The sequence below is a fragment of the Ranitomeya variabilis genome, chromosome 4, assembly GCF_051348905.1.
Source record: "Ranitomeya variabilis isolate aRanVar5 chromosome 4, aRanVar5.hap1, whole genome shotgun sequence".
Lineage (NCBI taxonomy): Eukaryota > Metazoa > Chordata > Amphibia > Anura > Dendrobatidae > Ranitomeya > Ranitomeya variabilis.
The window spans coordinates 602,426,328-602,450,959 of NC_135235.1; the positions used below are offsets into that span (position 1 = coordinate 602,426,328).

The window sequence follows — 24,632 nt, forward strand, 5'->3', positions numbered from 1 at the left end:
TAAGGAAAAACTCTACAAAAGATGTCCAGGCATCTTCTGAGAATTCCTATTAACTTATATTGTAAAGTACAAAGCATCGTCCGAGCTACAAAATGGCAAAAGAATGGCCAGATGTTTTCTTTTTAGAAACCTAAAGTGGTTAAAAGACATTCAAAAGTCTGACATTATGCACAAGGAATAATTTTTACATAGAAATTATTATGTTCATTCATAAGAGCATATTTTAATAGGTTTCTTGAGCCTTTTCTGCCTGAAAAAGATGATGTGTGAACATGTCTTTAGGCACATACTAAACGCTGAAGGTAACTATACCCGCATTCCAAGACAACACCTCTACTAAACCAAAAGTGCAAGAAATGTCAGCTCCAATATGCTCAGAAGCAAATAAATAAACCACAAAAGTTTTTAATTCTGTTTAATGGAGTGATTAAACAAAACTGGAATTTTCTGAACCTATGGATCAGAGATATGTCTGTGGAGTAAGAATACGCGGAAAAGAACACCTTGCCTACAGTGAAGAATGACAGGGGCTTGTGATGCCTACAGTGAAGCATGGTGGGAGCTAGGTGATGCCTGTAGCGAATTATAGCGGGAAAGCTAAGGCAGTTCCATATGCGGCAGACTACTTCTTTAACCTTTTAAGGGCACAGACATTATTTGTTTACTTTTTTTCTTCCCCTTGTTCCAAGAGCTAGAACTCTTATTGTTACTTTGACACGGCTGTATGAGGGCTTATTTTTGTGGAATGAGTGGTAGTTTAGAATTACACTATGCAAATTACCATACAATGTACTATACTGGTGAAAGAAACCTCCTCAATCCCACTTTTTATATATAATAAATTATAAATAAACCAGCCATGAAGGAAAAATAAAACGTCCTTTCAGTGCAGTCAAAACAAAGTAAAGTTCTTTAGAGCCAGTCCTGGTCACACAGGTTGGATAGAATCCAGTATACCAGCTCAGTCTGGAAATAACACACAGGAGGCCTTCTTCCTCCACACACAGACCATGTGTCAAACAACAGACTCTATTTTAACATGTGAACCACACACGGAGGTGTGGTATCTGTGAAGTCAGACCCGCTTAGCTCTCAGTCTGCGAGTTAAACCTGGCCCAGATGCACCAAACAAGCCTCTTCGTACTATGTGCACTGAAACATTACTCCAGGTTTACATCACAGATGACGACCTCTGTGATACACACTTCCCACGAAATATGTGTCAGGTAGCCACCTTACATTCCTCCCCCTCTTCAAATTCTGGAGGGTTAGAAACCAGTGGGAAACCTCTTTTCTCCCTCATCCTCCACCGTAGTGGGGCATGTTTGGATACTAATTAAAATTTTTGCCCTAACAGTACCATAATGTGTTCACCGCCCACTTTATGGCCAAGTGTACTTTTTCTACGATGGAATGATAATTTTCACATGCCAATAGCTTCGGTAGGGAATGGGGTGCTCCTCCCCGTGTATCTCCTGAGAAAGGACTACTCCTAAAAAGGCTTCTGAGGCGTCTGTCTGGAGTGTTCTTGAAGTCTAGGGCAACCAGGGCCGATTGCTTACACAAAGCTACTTCAGTTCTTGAAAGGCCTGTGTTCGCCTCTGCAGTCCATCTGGCCATTTCGTCCCTTTGAGGTCAGTCCCTTTGAGGTCAGTCAGTGGAGAGGCCATCATGGCAAAATTTGGGATGAATCTCCTGTAGTACCCCACAATTCTTAGAAAGGCTCTAACTTACTTCTTTGAGACAGGTCTCTGACAGTTTTGGATTGCATCCACTTTTCTTATCTGGGATTTGATGTTGCCTCTACCTACTACATATTCTAGGTATTTGGCCTCTTTCCCCATGGCACATTTTTTTGGATTTAAAAAAAAAAAAAAAAAAACTGCCTTCCTAAGAGTCCATGACCCTCTGGAAGGTGGTCGGGGCTCCCTGCAGTCCAAATGTCATCCGAACGTACTGGAAGCATTTGTCAGGTGTAGAAAAAGCAGTCTTCTCCTTGGCTTCTTGTGACATGAGGATTTGCCAATATCCCTTTGTTAAATCCAAAAGGTGGTTATGTACCTTGCCGGTCCAATTCTCTCGATCAGCTCACTGACATGCATCGAACTTGGAAACTTTAATCAGGCTACTATTATCATTACAGAATCTCCATTTGCCATCGGGTATTAGAACCAGTACAATCGTGCTATACCATCTGCTCTTGGATTTCTCAATGACTATGAATTTCAACATACGACTTACTTCCTTGGAGATCAGCTCTTGTCGGGGCTCAGGAATTCGATAGGGATTCAATTTCACCCGCACATGGGGTTCAGAACCTTGTGTTCTATGACTTTTTTACACCCAGGCAAATCGGAGAAGAGGTCCTTGTTCTGCTGCAATTCCCGACACTGCTATTTTTAGGGCCTTGGATAGCGTCTCCACTACTGCGACTTTCTCAACATGTGCTTCTGGCTTGACCAGCAGACATCAGAGTTTCAACAGGCTCTCTTGCCACGGCTTGATGAGATTGACGTAGTTTGGCTTGCATCTTCCTGGTTAATGAATCTTCTAGTTCACTTCACCAAGCTTTTCGACCACCCCATAAGGCCCTTACCACTTGGTCAATAACTTACTCCCAATGGTGGGAAATAGTAAGAGGACTCGGTCCCTGAAGCTGAACGGTGTAGACCCAAGATTGAGCTTCTTGTGCCTGGAAGAGATGTCCTTTTACGATGGGCATCACTTTCGCAATCCTATCTAAGCGACGTGCTCGATGACGTTCCGGTGGGGAGTGACTTCGGTTTCATTCGGTATATCAAGGAGACCTAGCGGATGTCGGCCATACAGAATTTCAAATGGACAGAATTCAGAGTCTCGTGAAACCTCCTAGATAAAGAACAGCAGATACGGCAGGAGACAGTCCCAGTTAAACCGTCCTTTTCTATGACCTTCCTAAGCATACACTTCAATGTTTTATTGAATTTTTCCACAAGGCTTCCCGTCTGGGGATGGTACATAGAGGTGTTCAGTTAGTTGTGTAATTTGCAGGGCCTTACACAGTGAGAGGTGGGGCGGTTAGCTGGAAGGTGGGACAGGACCTGCAATACTTTAAGATTTCCCGGTGACATCCGGGCCAATAGAACCTCTGCATGAACCGGTGAGTTTTGTCCACACTCAGATGGCCACCCAAGACATGTGAATGGGCCATCTTCAACACCCTGTCTATAGGGTCCTGTTACTAATAACTGTTCCACTATCTTATCCTTCACTTTTGTAACCCGGTACAATAAGTCCCCACTCAAAATAAAATAGGTAAACCTGGAGTCAGCCCCCACTCCTGCGCTCTACCATTTATGACTACATTATTGAACACCTCCTTTAGAGATAGGTCCCTATGTTAGGGGGTCCCAAAATTTTCGCTGGTCACCTCTAGCTCAGGAATGTTCGTCTCAGGGGACACTACCTTCTCATCCCCCACAAGGACACAGAAGGAAAATCTGTCAGGCTCTGGGTGTGGTGATACCTCTTTAGGGCTGATCCATCTCTTGTCTGAGCAACCAAGCCCTGTCTCCTTCCCCCACAGGTCCCAAAATAAACAAAAGTCCTATGATAATGGAATGCAATAAGTCCTGGACTACACCTACCTCATGGGACTCTGTACCTTGGGCCGTTTCAATGTCCACTCTGGCCACTGGATAGTCTGAATGCAGCGGACTCCAATCTTCTTCCCAGGAATCAACATGTCCGATTATCCACCACCCTCGGATCCTTCAGACGGAACCTGAAAACCCATCTCTTCAGGAAAGCCTACAGCCTGCAATAACCATTCTGCCGCCTCATCACCACCCGAGCTGCCGCCTCACCACCACCCGACCTGAAGCTTCACCACCGCAAGAGCAGCCGCCTCACCACCGCAAGAGCAGCCGCCTCACCACCCCAAGAGCTGCCGCCTCACCACCCCAAGAGCTGCCGCCTCACCACCCCAAGAGCTGCCGCCTCACCACCCCAAGAGCTGCCGCCTCACCACCACAAGAGCTTCCGCCTCACCACCACAAGAGCTGCCGCCTCACCACCACAAGAGCTGCCGCCTCACCACCACAAGAGCTGCCGCCTCACCACCACAAGAGCTGCCGCCTCACCACCACAAGAGCTGACGCCTTACCACAACCAGAGCTGACGCCTCACTACCACCAGAGTTGCTGAACCCCCGACCTAATTTCTCTTCCCCATTATCCCATAGAATGTAAGTCTGCAAGGACAGTGTCCTCTCCCCACTGTACCAGTCTGTCATTGTAAATTTGTTTACTGTAAACAATATCTAGAACTCTGTACGTAACCCCTTTCTCATGTACAGTACCATGGAATTAATGGTGCTATGTAAATAAATAATAATAATCAGCTGGAGAGTGTGACCCTCATGAGGGTCACCAAACTCCCTGAGTCTAGCAATCCAATCACTTGCCAGCCATTCACCTTTATGAGACAAGCTTCTGGCCCCTCACAAGGTGTACAATTTACACTGCAGGTCAGATATGCATAGTATGATCAGTGGCATCACAGGCTACAGTCCATCTGCTCGTCAGGGGACAATGAGTGGCTATAAGGCCTGGACGGTGACATTACCAGAATGTAATATTGTTAGCTGGGACCTTCGGCATAACCTCCCCCGCCCCACTGAACTAATTGTATATATATATATATATATATATATATATATATATATATATATATATATATATATATATATATATATATATATATATATATATATATATATATATATATACACACACACACACATACATACACAGATATATACACACACTTTTTTTCTTATTGTGTATGCTGCCAGAAGCTCGTGTGCAGCATTTTGTGCTGAATTTGGAGAAACCACTTATTTAGTTGTGTTGAGCCATTTAGATTTTTCTTCTTCCATTGGTTTATTGCAAACAGCAGAAAGTTTGTAAACATTTCTTAATAAACCTAATTTGCAAACGGGACTGAACAATCTTATTGAACGCACATATGTTGTCAGGCAGTGTACAAAGAACATTATCCAACATGGAATAATGTAGCTGAAGCAATAAAAAGCAACAATGCAGCAAGTTATGCAGGAAAAAAAAAATGCTTTCATCACAATGACTATGTCTGGATACACAGTGAGCCAATGAGCAGAGTTTAGGGTGATGCACAGAAATCTCCCCGATCCGATGAGCATTTAAAGGGTGATAGAGCCATGATACTTATCACAATACAGATCTATTTTCAGACTTTTAGGACATTAAAAAGAAACCAATAAAAATCATGTTTTTGTAAATCTCTTTAGTCAGCAACAATGGGACATAAGGGAAAAAAATAACATTCATTCTGGCTTGTTGCAGAGGGATAAGATAGACGTAAAATATTCCATTTGGGAACAATGGAGGTTGCGACAGATACCAAATACTAGGTACAAAGTCCCCTGCATAATCTGAGGGAGGATCATAGATAACAGCAAACACAATCCATACTCAGAGCATTACCTATAAGACTCATGGACAAAGAAGACCGCTGAAATAACATCCACAATAGATGGCCACAGGCATGAGGAGTTTTAAAGAAATTTTCAACAGTGTAATCAAATTTTACACTCCTATGGCCCAAACGAATAATCTGGAAATATGGATACAGAACAGCAGCGTCAATGGCTGTACCTCTGTGCTGGCAGATGGGTGACTGTAGGCAACAGCCATACATACTTTTCATAGGGCAAAAAGTGGTAAGCAAATCTCTCAGCAGATGACACCAGATAATAGAGAGCTGCTACTGTCAGGGACAGTTACATTGTATTCACTACTGCACCTGTCCATGGATGGACAGAGGGAATATGAAACAAATAATGTAAGGCCTATAAAATCAGTCTGATGTTACGGAGGATACCACAGGGTATCAGAACATCAATAGTGACCAGCACACACTGGTACAAGGGTTTTATTAGTATTGCATATGTCCTTAGCACATGACAGACCAGTGATGCTGGGGATCCAGGAATGGGTGAGGGAAGAAGATCTACCTAATAAAATGGTTAACCACAGCATGGCTCTTACATTGGGTTCACTACATGGCAACAGGGACACAGAGCAGTCAGTGAAGGACGCAGTAAAACTATATATGGGGGCTGCGCACATTCTCCATACCTGGTCTTTGTTGTGACTGTTTAACATTCCCGGTTTCTTCTTCTTTTTACTTGGGCTGCCGGATGCATCTTGTGGGGAGTGTCCATTGGATGAATGTTGGGGGCTGGGGCATTTCCTTTTCTGCCCTGGACGCTCAGCAGAGCCTGGGTCTGAAATAAGACAAAAGTTTTGTTCATATCCCACCCAGGATGTATAGTCTAGCTTTAAAGAGCCAACCCGCCATACTCACCTAAAAAAAAAAAAATCATGGACGGGACATAGTAAGAGGTGATAAATAACACTGCGCTATAGGGTATAAATGCCCCAAATGAGCATCCAAACAGGGACACCTAAGGAGCCCGAACACCTTTGAATAGTCGGCTGAATGCTTATTATACCATTGGCTTTCCCCCCAGGCCCACGAATGCACAGCCCAACTGAGGGAGCACGTTTTCAATGAGCAGAGGGAAATAACCCATCATAGGCTTCTGCAGTGGTGGATTATCTCCCAGGACAAAGAAAATGAGTTTGAGGGACAAGTTAGATTATTCCTTGAGGTTTTGCTAGTATACAGTGAGCTTAACAGTATACGTGCGGGCTTTATGTACCAACTCACTGAGCCCTCGCTCCCCTCAATATGCCAGGGCCTTTTTGCGCTCTTTATCCTGGTTTAGTAATGAGAATGTGCTCAGATTCATTACACCAACGTTTTCCAGTAGTAAAATGGTGGACCCTTGTCAGGCTACACTAAAATGATCAAATGCCCTGTAACAAGTGATCGCCATTTATGGCGCCAGACAGAGTATTACGCTACGATACTAGTAAAGGCTAGAAGTGAATCTGAACACACGGTGGCAGCACCTATATACAAGCTGATGTGTAGCTGGGCCTGGATTTCTACTGACCTCCAGTGTGGAGAGGAAGTCAGGGGTCACAGATCTCCACCCCCACACCAAAACAGCCCCTTTGTTGGAAAGACAGGTCATGAATGGTTAACTCTTTCTGAGCTGCCTGGGTAGTTGACACTATCTTCTTGGGTAATTTCAGGAACTTCCCAGGGTAATAGACAATGGTATAATTGGCATTTTCCTTCATACCTGTGATTTCTAATATTGTTGTACTACTACTGAACAGTATTGTTTGACTATGAGTGAAATACAATCAGTCAGCCGGCTTTCTCTCTGGAAGGACATGTTCACATGAGACAGATAAGCTGCAGACTTTCAGTCCGAATTTCCTGGGCAGAAAAAAAAAAAGTTTAGCTATTCACAGCATGAGCAAAGTGGTGGAGGCTTTACCAAATCTCATCCTTTTCTTCTGGGTTTTAGGCTTGAAGATTTGCAACAAATCAGCAACTGATTGGAGATTTTTTCCCAATTGTGTTATGTTCTGTCACAGATAGACAGTAACTATTTCAAAGCATGAAGATCTGCGCACAGATGTCAACGCAAATGATGTGCTCTGCCAAAAGTAGCATCGCTCTTCGTGCAGATTCACTGCAAGCTCAATGTCAGACTGGCACTGTGCTGAGTGCAAAAAAGGGGCATTGTGGCTGGGCAGTGCTCGCCTCATGCTTGGCTCGTAACGCTGCACTTAGATGGGGCTCTTGATGAGGAATCAAGAGTCAGATATCCCTCATGTAGATGGCCAGCTGTAAACTCCTGTAGTCAAGAGACAGTCTCAAAGTGTAAAGTTGGCAACATGGCCGCCCCCACTGTGCCAAGACCTGCCATCTAACAGTAATGGGAACCTGGTTGCTTGAAGTTTCTCACTTCCTCAGTGAAATAAGAGGAATTCCTGGACCTTGTAGCACTTAACACATAGGTCAGAACAGATGTTCAGGCGTCTTACCAGTGGGGAACATACTAGGTGGCTGCTGTGACCACAATAAAGTCAGTTCTGAGGTTTGTTTGATGTTTTAAAAGTCAAGTTCTCTTCCAAATCTTGACGGTCCTACATACATGTAGGATATAATATGTGATAATCATATTTCTCTCTGACCCTACAAAGTCCAGGACATTGCTCCTACATGTCTGTCAGCAACCAAACAGATCTCCATTGTTAAGTTATAGGTCATTACATCTTTTTCCAAAAAAAACTGTATGGCCGAAGCCTTATGACATAGAAAAGGTACATGTTATGACCAAGAACCTTTGCTTCTCCTGTTGTGCATGGAGATATACAAAGTATTAAGCACTAGTCACATCCAGAGCTGACGTCAGTTATACTGGAAGGCACAGGAAATCCCTCAGCATGAGATACTGGTAAATCACAGTTCGCAGCTATGGATGTAGCAGAACTATAGAGGGTGGTACGACTCTGGTTAAGCAGATAGACGTAGTCACATTCTATGCATTTATCTGGGAAAATAAAGCAGAATTGTAAGCACGGCCTCAGATGATTACAGGAGGTGGGTGCACAGACTTGGCTGTGTCTTGAGATGTTTGCTTTGAGATCCTTCTAGGTAATGCATGACGAGATCAGGTTACAGCCGCTAAGGATTGTGGGAAGTCATTAGAGAAGCAGGACAAAGCCAGATTCCAGGAATAACAAGAGGCATCAATGGAGCGTCAGCAGCAGATTTCCTGTGTACAGCATTACAGAGTCATTCAGAGCACTAGTGCATTTTATGGCCAATGCGGTGGCAAATATCAGAGCACACCTAGGCCTTCATCACTAAAAGTCCACATACACGTACGGTAGGCGTCGGCCGGACTATTGTTCAGCTGCCAGCCATCTCTCCCGACTCCCCCATGCACAGTGAGGCTCGGCTTGTCTTCTAGTGATAAAATCAGAGCTTTTCAGGTGGAGATGATCAAAACTACAGCAAGCAGCCCAGTCAGTGATGCATCGCTGGACTCAGGGTCTCCGTTTCTAAATTATGCTGCTCTCAGATTAGGTGGCAAAAACCTTGTTCCGGTCTCATTTTAGGGCAGGGTTCACACTGGTGTTCGGATTTCCGTCTTTCTGTTCCATTATATAAAAAAGAAACAGATCCATCACGTAACGGAGACAAGAGGCACCTGATAGATTCTATTGACTAGCATAATCGGGTCAATATGGCAGCATTATTGTATCCATCAACCCAACACGCTGCACATTTTTATACAGTTAAAATTATGTGACCTGCAACTAAGCTCAAACAAACACAGTTGTGAATCCTGTGATGGGGGCTCCAAAGCACGATCGCAATCAACAAAAAATACACCAAGTGCTAACTTTTCCTAGTTATTACACCGAGGTGGCCGGTACTCACTGGACTGCTGACTGTCTCCATGTTCCTGGGGTAAGCCCTCTGGATACGCAACAGCGGGACCTGCAACACAAACCATTCCGAATAGTGAGCACAGCTCTGAAGTATAATACAGGATGTAATTCAGGATAAGTAAAGTAATGTATGTACAAGGTGACTGCACCAGCAGAATAGTGAGTGCAGCTCTGGAGTATAATACAGGATGTAACTCAGGATCAGTAATGTAATGTATGTACACAGTGACTGCACCAGCAGAATAGTGAGTGCAGCTCTGGAGTATAAGGGTACTGTCACACAGTGGCACTTTGGTCGCTACAACGGCACGATCCGTGATGTTCCAGCGATATAGTTACGATATGGCTGTGTCTGACACGCTACTGCGATCAGGGACCCCGCTGAGAATCGTACGTCGTAGCAGATCGTTTGAAACTTTATTTCGTCGTCAAGTGTCCCGCTGTGGCGGCATGATTGCAGCGTGTAACAAAGGTGTGCACGATATTCCCAATGTCCCGTATGACTTCTACATCGCAACTACGTCATGAAATTATCGCTCCAGCGCCGTGCATTGCAAAGTGTAACCGCAGTCTACGACGCTGGAGCGATAATCAAGCGACGCTGCAACGTCACGGATCGTGCCGTTGGAGCGATCAAAGTGCCACTGTGTGACAGTACCCTAATACAGGATATAACTCAGGATCAGTACAAGATAAGTAATGTAATGTATGTACACAGTGACTGCACCAGCAGAATATGGAGTGCAGCTCTGGAGTACAATACAGGATATAACTCAGGATCAGTACAAGATAAGTAATGTAATGTATGTACACAGTGACTGCACCAGCATCAGCAGAATAGTGAGTGAAGCTCTGGAGTATAATACAGGATGTAACTCAGGATCAGTACAGGATAAGCAATGTAATGTAATGTAATGTATGTACACATTGACTGCACCAGCAGAATAGTGAGTGAAGCTCTGGAGTATAATACAGGATGTAACTCAGGATCAGTACAGGATAAGTAATGTAATGTATGTACACATTGACTCCACTAGCAGAATAGTGAGTGAAGCTCTGGAGTATAATACAGGATATAACTCAGGATCAGTACAGGATAAGCAATGTAATGTAATGTAATGTAATGTATGTACACAGTGACTGCACCAGCAGAATAGTGAGTGAAGCTCTGGAGTATAATACAGGATGTAACTCAGGATCAGTACAGGATAAGTAATGTAATGTATGTACAGTGACTGCACCAGCAGAACAGTGAGTTCAGCTCTGGAGTATAATACAGGATATAACTCAGGATCAGTACAAGATAAGTAATTTAATGTATGTACACAGTGACTGCACCAGCAGAACAGTGAGTGCAGCTCTGGAGTATAATACAGGATATAACTCAGGATCAGTACAGGATAAGTAAGGTAATGTATGTAAACAGTGACTGCACCAGCAGAATAGTGAGTGCTGCTCTGGAGTATAATACAGGATGTAACTCAGGATCAGTACAGGATAAGTAATGTAATGTATGTACACAGTGACTGCACCAGCAGAATAGTGAGTGCAGCTCTGGGGTATAATACAGGATGTAACTCAGGATCAGTACAGGATAAGTAATGTAATGTATGCACAGTTGTGGCCAAAAGTATTGACACCCCTGCAATTCTGTCAGATAATACTCAGTTTCTTCCTGAAAATGATTGCAAACAAATTCTTTGGTATTATTATCTTCATTTAATTTGTCTTAAGTGAAAAAAAAACACAAAAAGAATTGTCCTAAAGCCAAATTGGATATAATTCCACACTAAACATAAAAAAGGGGGTGGACAAAAGTATTGGCACTGTTGGAAAAATCATGTGATGCTTCTGTAATTTGTGTAATTAACAGCACCTGTAACTTACCTGTGGCACCTAACAGGTGTTGTCAATAACTAAATCACACTTGCAGCCAGTTGACATGGATTAAAGTTGACTCAACCTCTGTCCTGTGTCCTTGTGTGTACCACATTGAGCATGGAGAAAAGAAAGAAGACCAAAGAACTGTCTGAGGACTTGAGAAACCAAATTGTGAGGAAGCATGAGCAATCTCAAGACTACAAGTCCATCTCCAAAGACCTGAATGTTCCTGTGTCTACCGTGCGCAGTGTCATCAATAAGTTTAAAGCCCATGGCACTGTGGCTAACCTCCCTAGATGTGGACGGAAAAGAAAAATTGACAAGAGATTTCAACGCAAGATTGTGCGGATGTTGGATAAAGAACCTTGACTTACATCCAAACAAGTTCAAGCTGCCCTGCAGTCCGAGGGTACAACAGTGTCAACCCATACTATCCGTCGGCGTCTGAATGAAAAGGGACTGTATGGTAGGAGACCCAGGAAGACCCCACTTCTTACCCCGAGACATAAAAAAGCCAGGCTGGAGTTTGCCAAAACTTACCTGAAAAAACCTAAAACGTTTTGGAAGAATGTTCTCTGGTCAGATGAGACAAAAGTAGAGCTTTTTGGGCAAAGGCATCAACATAGAGTTTACAGGAGAAAAAAAGAGGCATTCAAAGAAAAGAACACGGTCCCTACAGTCAAACATGGCGGAGGTTCCCTGATGTTTTGGGGTTGCTTTGCTGCCTCTGGCACTGGACTGCTTGACCGTGTGCATGGCATTATGAAGTCTGAAGACTACCAACAAATTCTGCAGCATAATGTAGGGCCCAGTGTGAGAAAGCTGGGTCTCCCTCAGAGGTCATGGATCTTCCAGCAGAACAATGACCCAAAACACACTTCAAAAAGCACTAGAAAATGGTTTGAGAGAAAGCACTGGAGACTTCTAAGGTGGCCAGCAATGAGTCCAGACCTGAATGCCATAGAACACCTGTGGAGAGATCTAAAAATGGCAGTTTGGAGAAGGCACCCTTCAAATATCAGGGACCTGGAGCAGTTTGCCAAAGAAGAATGGTCTAAAATTCCAGCAGAGCATTGTGAAAAACTCATTGATGGTTACCGGAAGAGGGTGGTCGCAGTTATTTTGGCTAAAGGTTGTGCAACCAAGTAATAGGCTGAGGGTGCCAATACTTTTGTCTGGCCCATTTTTGGAGTTTTGTGTGAAATGATCAATGTTTTGCTTTTTGCTTCTTTCTCTTTTGTGTTTTTTCATTTAAGACAAATTAAACGAAGATAATAATTCCAAAGAATTTGTGTTTGCAATCATTTTCAGAAAGAAACTGAGTATTATCTGACAGAATTGCAGGGGTGTCAATACTTTTGGCCACAACTGTACACAGTGACTCCACCAGCAGAATAGTGAGTGCAGCTCTGGAGTATGAGGGTATGTGCACACGTTGCGGAAAGGTGTGCGGATTTTTCCGCACTGATTTTGGTAAATCCGGAATTACCACGGTTTTTCGCAGATTGCACCTGCGGTTTTACACCTGCAGATTGCAGGTGTAAACCGCTGCAGAATCCGCATAAAGAATTGACATGCTGCAGAATAAACAACACAGCGTTTCCGCGCATTTTTTTCCGCAGCATGTGCACTGCGGATTTTGTTTTCCATAGGTTTACATGGTACTGTAAACTCATGGAAAACTGTGGCTAATCCGCTGCCGATCCGCAGCAAAATCCGCAACGTGTGCACATACCATAATACTAATAATAATACTATATAATAATACTATAATAATACTAATAATAATGTAACTCAGGATCAGTACAGGACAAGTCATAGCTTTAGATGAAGATCCATAGGCCGCTTCCGTTTGTAGGAAGGAATCAAAATTTAGCTGTAAGAAGGCTACCAGCCAAGTGTTGATTTTCAGTAGATTAGTAAAAACAAATATTTTTTCTAATTTTTGCTGTGATGACAATTGGGCACTCGAAGTGCAATGGTCATTTTCACATACAAATTGAGATAAGAATATTTAAAAACATTACACACCGCGTTTCAGCTATACAAGCCTTCATCGGGTGAGGATATAAATCGCTCATATGGGGCATATTGTATCAGAGACCTGATAAAGGCTTGTAATAGCTGAAACGTGATGTGTGTAATGTTTTATCTTAATTTTTACTCAATTTGATGTGAACCCGACGATTGCTTTTCAAGTGCCCAATTGTCATCAAAGCAAAAATAAAAAAAATATTTGTTTTAATAATTTGCTGAAAATCTACACTTCTTGGCTGGTAGCCCTCTTACAACTAAATTGGGATTCCTTCCTACAAATTAAAGCGCCCTTTGGATCTTCATCTAAAGCTACGTCCATGTGGAGGAGTTTCTGGTACAGAAAAACTACCCTCCACGGTCCATCGAATTGGCAGCATGCTGGTGAAGGGATCCCTTTAAAGGGAACCTGTCACCCCCAAAATGGAAGGTGAGCTAAGCCCACCGGCATCAGGGGCTTATCTACAGCATTCTGGAATGCTGTAGATAAGCCCCCGATGTATCTTAAAAGATGAGAAAAAGAGGTTAGATTATACTCACCCAGGGGTGTTCCCCGCTGAGGTCCGGTCTGATGGGCGTCGCGGTCCGGTCCGGGGCCTCTCTGACCTTTCCTGGCTCCTGCGCCCTGCAGTACTTTGCTCTGCCCTCAACAGGGCAGACAAAGTACGCCTGCGCCGGAGCATGAAGACAAGAAGAGAACGTCATCCTATGAAGATGGGAGGCCCCGGACCGGACCGTGACGCCCATCGTACCGGGAATGCCCCTGGGGGAGTATAATCTAACCTCTTTTTCTCATCTTTCAGGATACATCAGGGGCTTATCTACAGCATTACAGAATGCTGTAGATAAGCCCCTGATGCTGGTGGGCTTAGCTCATCTTCGATTTTGGGGGGTGACAGGTTCCCTTTAATCCCATCGATTTTCCGTTCCCAAGGTTGTTCCCAGGACAAGTCATGTAATGTATGTACCTGGTGATACCACGCTAACATGCGGTCAATTTAAAAGGGCCATACCCCTTTATTTTTCTTAAAAATTGTGCTGCACCACAAAGTAGAACGACTATTGGCAAAACAATCTACAATGATACTTAAATGGATCCAATAAATATTAAATAATGTAACTAGAAATCATAAAAATGCAATCATTTTGACAGACTTTGGACATGGAAAGGGATGTATACAGCTAAATACCATCCTGATCTGCGGCCTGGTAAATGTCCAGATGACATTGCTCAGTTTTGTATCTTTGCTCTGCCTTTCCAACTACTCACAGCGTTTCTAATATCATCTTCATCAATATTTGCAAGGGAAAAAAAATAAATACCGTAAATATCCGACCTTTGTTTAGTCAGAGGATTGCAATACAGAACTGCTCTCTCTAACCGACCAGACATTGTTGGACATTTAATTGCATACTATAATAAGGCAGCTGGCATTAAGAGTATACCGGCTGGTGTAGACCAATTGAAGTTGACATTTTTTTCCATAGGTTACAGCAGAAAAGAGACAGGCAGTGGTAGAGTGTACTGAAACGGCAAGGGTTAATCCAATGGCTGCCCTCCCCCCACAGTGCAGGCAGTTGTGTCCATGCAGGATTAGTGCTTGTAAATTGCCTGCACTGAATTCTTGGGAGAGATGAGACATTTTGCAGGTCTGGGGTTGTGATAACATCAGGGACTGTCTATGGTGTTGGCAGCCATGTGTAGCCATGTAAGGCAGGACATGCTCCCTGAAGCAGAAATCTTAGCATTTCTTTCTGATTCTATCCATCAGTTAGATGTCCATCCAGTGACTGCCATGCAGATTTATGCTAAATCTCTTTTCAGGTCCTGAAATACGCTGCGGTTTTTAAACTTAACTGTGCACTCTGCAAAGATAATCCGCAGTGTCGTCCGTGCTAACCTACGACAAGATGGGTGACATGAATGTAGCTGCTGTCCCACATCGGTGGTAACCTGAATTCATGGACTCCTACCTGTAACTAAAAGCCTGCATACTGTGCAATGTAGGAACGCAGGAAAACATGGATGATCATGGACAAAGAGTGTTGTTAGTAGCAGCTATATAATGGTTTTTACCCAGCGGTCTCTGCATCAGATATAACCAAGCGGCGGCTACATAATGCAACAGCTTGGGGACTGAAACCTGAAGGAAGTGGAAGGTTCACAAAGGGACTCAGAAGGTTTCAGTTCCTTTTATTACCCCTTCTCTGCACCACTGATCTTATATAAGGTCTGTGACTAGATAAAGCATTTCACAAAAACATGAGGACATGTAGAGAAAAAGGAGATTTAAAAACATAAATAAATAAAAATAGTACGATTCTGATAAACCAGAAGAAGATTAATAATATAAAAAATATTTTATCATATTGCTTAGCTTGGTCTATCATACATGGGTACTCTATAGGGGGAGCGGAGTTTGAGGGGTAACGGCATATCTACAGGATATGCCATCAATATCAAGTAGACATTGAGGACCCACATGTACAGTACATTTATGGCTTATGTTTTGGGTATAAATGTCCTAAGGTATCTTCCCAATGGGATTTATTGAGGAAAAAAACCTGTTAAATTGAGCAAGAGGATCCCAATACTTGTGAAAAGAGCGATCAAAAAGCCATAATTTTGTGGTTGACTGTATCTTTTAATGCTGATCAGAAAATTACCGTTTGTCATGAACATATCCACTTGTGTAAACAAGTATCTATCAACAGGGAGAGGAAGGAGGACAAGTGATCTCACAAGTGATACAGGGTTCCAAAAAACATACAATGAACAGAGAGGTTTTTAATTTTATAGATTAAGGCTTGTTGCCCAAGATTCCAGCCACCTTCTGCAGTCTATCAGAGCTGGCCAGTTTCCATGGCAAGAAGTGTATGCCTAGTGGTTTGCTATACTGGAAACTGCTAGCGGTGAAGCTGGTTGGATCGCTGAAATTCGGCCAGCTTCCGTGCCCCTTTGCTCCTCCAATGCTGCAGCATGAGAGAGCGCACAGTTCAAATTAGCTGAAGGGTTCATCTTCAGTAGCACCATCACGAACAGCAGGAAGCAGAAAGAGGGGTGCTCCTGAAAAAAGATCAGACAACCCCTTTAAAGATATGCATTCGTCGATTAGTGCCAAGTGTCGATGTAAAAGGAACCAAAGCCACCGCTAGACACCTAGAGTGGCAGCTTATCTCATGTAGGAACAAGGGACAAGTTATGTGGAGAACCAGCATGACCGATTCCTCTTTCCCTTGACATTCATCAGAGAACATGCAAGGTGCTCCCATTTTCATCATTTTTTTTTGTTTGTCATACTTCCAGAAGTAGATATATTTCTATATCTTTATTACACATCAACCCAATTTATCACATGGCAAATGCAAAAAAATTAAAAAATGGCTGCCCTGGCCACGACTATACTTGTGTTTGCAGAATCTTTATTACCAATATTAAGGGATAGCGTCAGGCGATGACTCCTGTGATATATACACTGATGATTATTGGAGTGGGGCAATCTCACTCCTGGACCCTGAGAATAAGTGGGACATTACATTCCATCTGAGGGAATGAAACAAGCGGAGGACAAAGAACGCATTGTTACAGGATCTCCGGGGAAGAGGCACACAGCGGACTCTGCACAGAGACACAGAGAGGAGGTTGCCATGGAAAACGTGACGTAAAGCTTTGCCCGAGATGTGACACTGACAGTGGGGGCTGCCGGGTGGGATCCATGCGCCATGTAATATAATCAGGTAGATATGGGGAAAAGAAGCGTTTAATGCTTTCACATAAATAAGCTGCACAGATGCCCATCACCCTGCAGATGAGGCCAAATGTGTGCAGTATGAAGAGAGCAGCCCGCTCATCCCATCCCCCTCCGCTCACATCCCCCACCTGGAAAACCAGAGAAAACATTTGATGTACAGAGACAGAACATCCATTATATTCAGACAATCACGTGACCAAACCCGGCCCAAGATATAGACACACACCAAGACAGAACCAGTCCTGGCAGATACACTGGTGCCCAGACAGAAACAAGTCCAAGATAGAGGCAAGCCTGGGCTATTTACACTGGCGCCTGGGTTGGTTTAAGGTGGCACCATACCCTAACCAGTCTGGGCTACATACATAAACACAATGAATGGACCAGTCCTGGACAACATGGGCACCAAGACTGAATCAGACAGGGGTTGGATACATGGGCACCATAACTGAGCCATACCTGGACTGTATACAAGAGCACCATAACTGAACCATACCGGGACTGAATACACGGGCACCAGGAGTGAACCAGACCTGAACTAGCTACTTGGGCACCATGACTGGACCAGACCTGAACTAGCTACTTGGGTACCATGACTGGGCCAGACCTGAACTAGCTACATGTGCACCATGACTGAACCAGACCTGGACTAGCTACATGGGCACCATGACTGGACCTGATACATGAGCACCATGACTGGACCAGATACATGGGCACATGACTGAACCATACCTGAACTAGCTACATGGGCACCATGACTGGATCAGACCTGAACTAGCTACATGGGTAAAATGACTGGCCCCAACCTGGACCAGATACATGGGCACCATGACTGGATTAGACCTGGACTAGATACATAGGCACCATGACAGGACCAAACCTGGACTAGATACATGGCACCATGACTGGACCAGACCTGAACTAAATACAAGGGCATCATGACTGGACCAAACCTGAACTAGCTACTTGGGCACCATGACTGGACCAGACCTGAACTAGATATATAGGCACCATGACAGAACCAGACCTGTGCTAGATACATGGGCACCATGACAGGACCAGGCCTGTGCTAAGATACATGGGCACCATGAGTGGACCAGACCAGATACATTGGCACCATGACTGGACTAGAACTATACTAGATACATGGGCACCATGACAGGACAAAACCTGGACAACATACATGGGCACCATGACTGGATCAGACCTGAACTAAATACATGGACACCATGCCTGGACAAAACCTGGACTAGATATATGGGCACCATGTCAGGACCAGACCTGTGCTAGATACATGGGCACCATGACTGGACCAGACCTGAACTAAATACAAAGGCACCATGACTGGACCAGACCTGAACTTGCTACTTAGGCACCATGACTGGACCAGACCTGGACTAGATACATGGGCACCATGACAGGACCAGACCTGTGCTAGATACATGGGCACCATGACTGGACCAGACCTGAACTAGCTACTTGAGCACCATGACTGAACCAGACCTGGACTAGATACATGGGCAACATGATAGGACTTGGCCTGTGCTAGATACATGGGCACCATGACTGGACCAGACCAGATACATTGGCACCATGACTGGACCAAACTGGACTAGATACATGGGCACCATGACAGGACCAAACCTGGATTAGATATATGGGCACCATGACTGGACCAGAGCTGAACTAGCTACTTGAGCACCATGACTGAACCAGCTACTTGAGCACCATGACTGAACCAGACCTGGACTAGATACATGGGCACCATGACAGGACCAGGCCTGAGCTAGATACATGGGCACCATGACTGGACCAGACCAGATTCATTGGCACTTTGACCAGACCTGGATATATAATAAGGGTTGCAGCTGAAATTTCAGTAGAGGGAGGGAGTTAAATGGCTTCCAGACACTCCTGGAGTGGCTTATCATCTAAACAAACAAAGGACTGAACAGGGTACAATACAAAAGCTTCAATCCTTGCTTAACCTGAGGAGTGACACAAAGATAGCAAGGAGGGTGGGGGTTAATCAGCCCGTCACCATTTACAGTGGACAAATAGCAGATATCTAGTTGGCATGGGATAATTTATATTCAGTAATATTGCTTTGATTTGTCGAGAATGCCACCTAAGGATTACCAGATTACCAAAGAAAGTCTATAACGGTATGTCCATAAGGCGTGTTTTAGACGCTGGCATACCCACTGAGCTATTCCTGCAAAAGTCGCTGCAGAAAAACACCAGTGGCGTTTTTCCTGAAGCATCTTTTTCTTTTTTTTTGTAACTTTTGGGGGTCGCTGTGCCGCCAGCATTTTTTTTTTTTAAATCAGATCAGAGTGTCATCTTAGTGAGATCCGATTTTCTCATATGCGAGAATCGGAGCACAGGTACAGAGAAGACTGAGAACGGTCTTTGTCTGCATAAATCAAATTGCACTTGGATGACATCCGAGTGTAGTCCAATGTTTTACACGCACCCATAGACTTGTATGGATGTGCGTGATCTGAATGATGGAGCCACTCACAATATGCTGAGAATTTTTCTACATATCGATTTGTTCTATAGAAACAAAAAAGTTAGGTCAGGACTGCCCCATAGCATAAAGATGGTCCGAGTGCTATCTGATAAAACATCGAATATACGCTCATGTAAGCGAGCCCTAATATTGAGCGACTTCCAAGAAGAAGCTGCCAGAAGAATGGACCAGTCATTTCTTTTCTGAAGTAGTTAAAAGAAGTTGAAAATCATTGAACGTATAAAAGCAAGCTATTTTTACATTTGCTATGCATATGTACATTCTTTTTGGTGTTTTTTGTTTTCTTTGCACTTTTTCCAGGTGGGTCCCAGACCGAATCTGCCTGAAAAAGATGCCGTGAGCACATATACTATATATCCTGTGTGAGGGCAGAAAACTTTCAGGAAGGGCCAGAGACAAAAATACAGTGCCTTCTGAAAGTATTCGGCCACCTGGAACTTTTCAACCTATTCCCACATATCATGCTTCAAACAAAGATACCAAATGTAAATTTTTGGTGAAGAATCAACAACAAGTGGAACACAATTGTGAAGTTGAACGAAATTCATAGGTGATTTAAAATTTTTCCGGAAATTCAAAAACTGAAAAGTGGAGCGTGCAATATTAATCGGCCCCTTTAACTTAATACTTTGTTGCGCCACCTTTTGCTGCGATTACAGCTGCAAGTAGCTTGGGGTATGTCTCTATCAGTTTTGTACATCAAGAGACTGAAATTCTTGCCCACTCTTCCTTGGCAAACAACTCGAGCTCAGTGAGGTTTGATGGAGATCGTTTGTGAACAGCAGTTTTCAGCTCTTTCCACAGATTCTCGATTGGATTGAGGTCTGGACTTTGACTTGGCCATTCTAACACCTGGATACGTTTATTTGTGAACCATTCCATTGTAGATTTTGCTTTATGTTTGGAATCATCGTCTTGTTGGAAGACAAATCTCTGTCCCAGTCTCAGGTCTTTTGCAGACTCCAACAGGTTTTCTTCAAGAATGGTCCTGTATTTGGCTCCATCCATCTTCCGTGTCCCTGCTGAAGAAAAGCAGGCCCAAACCATGATGCTGCCACCACCATGTTTGACAGTGGGGATGGTGTGTTCAGGGTGATGAGCTGTGTTGCCTTTACGCCAAACATATCGTTTGGCATTGTTGCCAAAAAGTTTGATTTTGGTTTCATCTGACCATTTCACCTTCTTCCACATGTTTGCTGTGTCTCCCAGGTGGCTTGTTGCAAACTTTAAACGACACTTTTTATGGATATCTTTGAGAAATGGCTTTCTTCTTGCCACTCTTCCATGAAGGCCAGTTTTGTGCAGTGTACGACTGATTGTTGTCCTATGGACAGACTGTCCCACCTCAGCTGTAGATCTCTGCAGTTCATCCAGAGTGATCATGGGCCTCTTGGCTGCATCTCTGATCAGTCTTCTCCTTGTTTGAGATGAAAATTTAGAGGGACGGCTGGGTCTTGGTAGATTTGCAGTGGTATGATACTCCTTCCATTTCAATATGATCGCTTGCACAGTGCTCCTTGGGATGTTTAAAGTTTTGGAAATAATTTTGTATCCAAATCCAGCTTTAAACTTCTCTACAACAGTATCACGGACCAGCCTGTTGTGTTCCTTGGTCTTCATGATGCTCATTGTACTTCAAACTTAACCCTGAGACTATCACAGAGCAGGTGCATTTATACGGAGACTTGATTCCACACAGGTGGATTATATTTATCATCATTAGGCATTTAGGACAACATTGGATCATTCAGAGATCCACAATGAACTTCTGGAGTGAGTTTGCTGCACTGAAAGTAAAGGGGCCAAATAATATTGCACACCCCACTTTTCAGTTTTTGAATTTCCACAAAAATTTTAAATAATCAATAAGTTTTGTTCAACTTCACAATTGTGTTCCACTTGTTGATGACTTCACCAAAAATTTACACGTGGTATCTTTAGGTTTGAAGCATGATATGTGGGAAAAGGTTGAAAAGTTCCAGGGGAGGGGGAATACTTTCGCAAGGCACTGTATATTGCAACCCCAGAATCTGGGTCCTCACTGGGTCTATTTGCTCTATAGGATTTCCAGCATTATACTGCCATTGTGTTACATATAAGAGCTGGATTATTGTGCTTTCTAGGCTAGCAAATGTCAAATTAAAAGAATTTTACAGTAGTATCTGTGGCCAGGTGAGGTGGGCCATGCACGCTCAAAGTCCAAGCAATTATTAGTCAATGTTTAATCATGAAAATAACAGCGAAATCCAAATCTTAGACACAATAATACACAGTTGTGCTCAAGGTGTTACACCTTTGCTTTGTGTTGGTGGTCCCAGTACTTGCTCTTTAATATTTGTCTATTCCGCCATTAAAGGGGTATAAGCAATACGCTACAACACTAGTCAGGTTCAGGAGCTCGGGAAAGCTCTGTGATGGTAACTGTGTATTAACATCTCTGCATTGGAAAGCCATGGAGTCAGGGTAAAGAGGAGGGGGTTCATCAGCGCTCAGGGTCAGTTGCTGCCCCTCTCGGGAGAATCCTCATCACCTCTGCCCATCTCCTGGCATCTTAACACCCATCAGAAAGAGCCAAAGGAATATTTCTAAGGATAAAGGGGGCAATAAAAAGTCTTACCGGTTATTAACATAACGCTAGATCACAGTATACTGATCAATAAAGTGCAGCCGGGCTTCAGTGGTGTCACGTCGTCGGCAGATGACAGGGGATCACATCTGTGAGGGCTGCAGCAGATAAAGCAAACACGCACTCGGCCTGGGAACGGCAGGCCTCTGCCAAGATTTTCTCTACCCACCATTTTGAGGACATTGCTGAAGAAGTAAACAAAATGGTGCCTGGTAAACACTGCCGGCCGGGCAGATGGGAACAAGGAGGCGGAAGGAACCTGCACATCAGGCTTACACAGTGCTTAATAGTCAGATTCTGCTGGGAGACGTAAATGGCAGTAATTTAGGAGCAGGCGGCATGGCTCTACCACTGAGAACCTGTGTTATACAGGGATGGGATGAGTCTCTAATGACATCATGGGGGCAAGATTTACTTTGGTGCTTTGTGTTGATGTATGCAAGCTTCTGCGACTTCTTTATTTAGACTGATCTGCACTAGACATGACTGTACAAGCCGCAGATGAGCAGCAGCTGTACGTTTTAAAGGGCAACTCCACATGTAAGCGGAAAAAGAAACAGATGCTACAGATGACATTGCAAACCTATCACCCTGGGTTGGCAAAGTAGCGACCACCTGGTGACAATCAAAATCAACAGGAGTATTCAAGAAGGATGGTACGGAGATGTCTTAACACTATTTGGTGTGGTCCTCATTAACGAAGCAAACGTGGAGATGAGCGACGTCCTGCCATATAAAATGTTACACAACTACCATCCTACCCCAAACCTTTGCTACCTTGCAGGGTATTACCAGAGATTACGGCCATAGATCCATGGGAATGAATAATCTTCCAGTCCACTCTATACAAAAAGTTGTGATGACTTTTTAACCAGGGAAAATGGGAGATGAAAACTGCAGCTCTACAACACATCTGCTGAATCGGACTCTTGCAGAGCATTAAGCTAAATCACTATAGCAGTGAAAGGGGTTAACCCCATAAAGCTTGCAGACAGTCCTCTTCCGAAGACCATGTAAAAGCAGTGTCATGCTGTGTCTGTTTATACCGGCTCTTGGTTTGCAAGTTTATGTGCAGGAAAAATAGCAGATGTGAAATGGCAGTAACGCTCCTCACCTTTGGATCGTGTGGTGACATCCATCCCCTCCACCACCTCCGGCTCAGTCTTCACTTCCTCCTCTGCCAAACTGTGGAAGACAAAGAAAGAGGGTAAGTGACCCTGTCATGTCATCAGAAACACAGCCCCCCGTGTAGCACACTGACCCCACATACGACACATGTGGGTTCCCTGGCTCCACGTTGCATCTCTCACTAGTGTCAATCTCATCCAGTGATAGATTGAGAGAAGATAGGTGACAGCTTCAGATTTAACCATGTCCTCCCTGGAAGGAGGAGAGCAATGTAGCAGCACTGGGGGCTTTCTGAGGTTGCAGGTACCACTGCCAAATGATACATACATATGACTGGAGGGATAAACGAGGAAGCAGCCCGACCATATTAATGAAACGAAGTGGTGCAGGGTAAGGAGCACACTTTGCACCTCCAGTGTCAGTATTCAGCAGACATGCCCAGTCCCGCAGGATCCTGCAAGGAAAGCAGCGTCTGCACTAAGCAACTCTCCAGCAAGATCAGGATATGAAAAAAGGAGCAAATAAAGGGAAAAAAAAACATCTTTAATAAACATATAATCTCCTTTGTCATCCCTGGGCACCTTCAAGACAATCTGAGAATTATACATGACATCCTCCCCATGCAGAGCATCTATATACATGATCCTGAGCAGAGCAGCCGTCTCAGTCGTTTATAAAGCCCCTCGGTCAACATGGATACGTACACTTGAAATAACCTCTCCGATGAGAAGGCTGCACCAGACTGAGACTGTCTCTGGGAGGTAAGATTGATGGGGGAGGATGGAGGGATAATTTTTTTTATCTTTTTTTTTTTTTGTAGAGTACAAGAATTTTCTGTTGTCTGACCATCTGAAGTCATGGACTGATGAGGAAAGGGTTACCATGCATTGGTTAATAAAAGCATACGTATATGTTTGTACATCGGACCGATTATTGATAAGGAGCTGTATAGATCGATATTAGATTGGTTATCTAACAAACCGGCAAATGCTAATTGCACCCTTTACCAGGGTCTTTAATTCGTGCATGGAGAGAAGGTAACAAGGAATACACTTCATTTCCTAATGCTTCGAATTAACCATTTCTTTGCCATCTTCTTACTCCCCCCCCTCCTCCCGCTTTTTCCTTTGCTTTGCATGCAACATTACAATTGTTGCAGACTTGCTAGAGAAAAAATATATAATGTTTCCATACAGATCTGGGCTGCTTTGCATGCCACACATCTGTAACACTGCATGAAAGGCAAAAGGATACATAAGTGACATGTCTAA

The 24,632-nt window shown here is 43.8% G+C and overlaps 1 protein-coding gene and 1 long non-coding RNA gene across 19 annotated transcripts in view; one reads left to right on the forward strand and one right to left on the reverse strand.

Moving 5' to 3' along the window:
- ZMYND8 (zinc finger MYND-type containing 8) overlaps nt 1-24,632 on the reverse strand; it is a 79,699-nt gene that overhangs the window by 38,381 nt on the left and 16,686 nt on the right. For 11 of the 18 annotated variants that reach the window (XM_077253269.1, XM_077253279.1, XM_077253267.1 and 8 more), the window contains 3 exons: nt 23,348-23,418; nt 9,394-9,453; nt 6,159-6,307 (listed from right to left, as the gene is read on the reverse strand). In XM_077253269.1, coding sequence (XP_077109384.1) covers nt 6,159-6,307; nt 9,394-9,453; nt 23,348-23,418 — 280 coding nt within the window. Of the gene's footprint in view, nt 1-6,158; nt 6,308-9,393; nt 9,454-23,347; nt 23,419-23,494; nt 23,614-23,688; nt 23,816-24,065; nt 24,293-24,632 lie in introns of those variants that run through there. The other 7 variants (XM_077253270.1, XM_077253271.1, XM_077253272.1 and 4 more) reach the window with 6 other exon arrangements.
- Nucleotides 23,782-24,632, forward strand: part of LOC143765990 (uncharacterized) — a 40,543-nt gene continuing 39,692 nt past the window's right edge. Inside the window, exon 1 of the long non-coding RNA XR_013213494.1 lies at nt 23,782-24,122. This is a non-coding gene — a long non-coding RNA (uncharacterized LOC143765990). The remainder of the gene's footprint in view (nt 24,123-24,632) is intronic.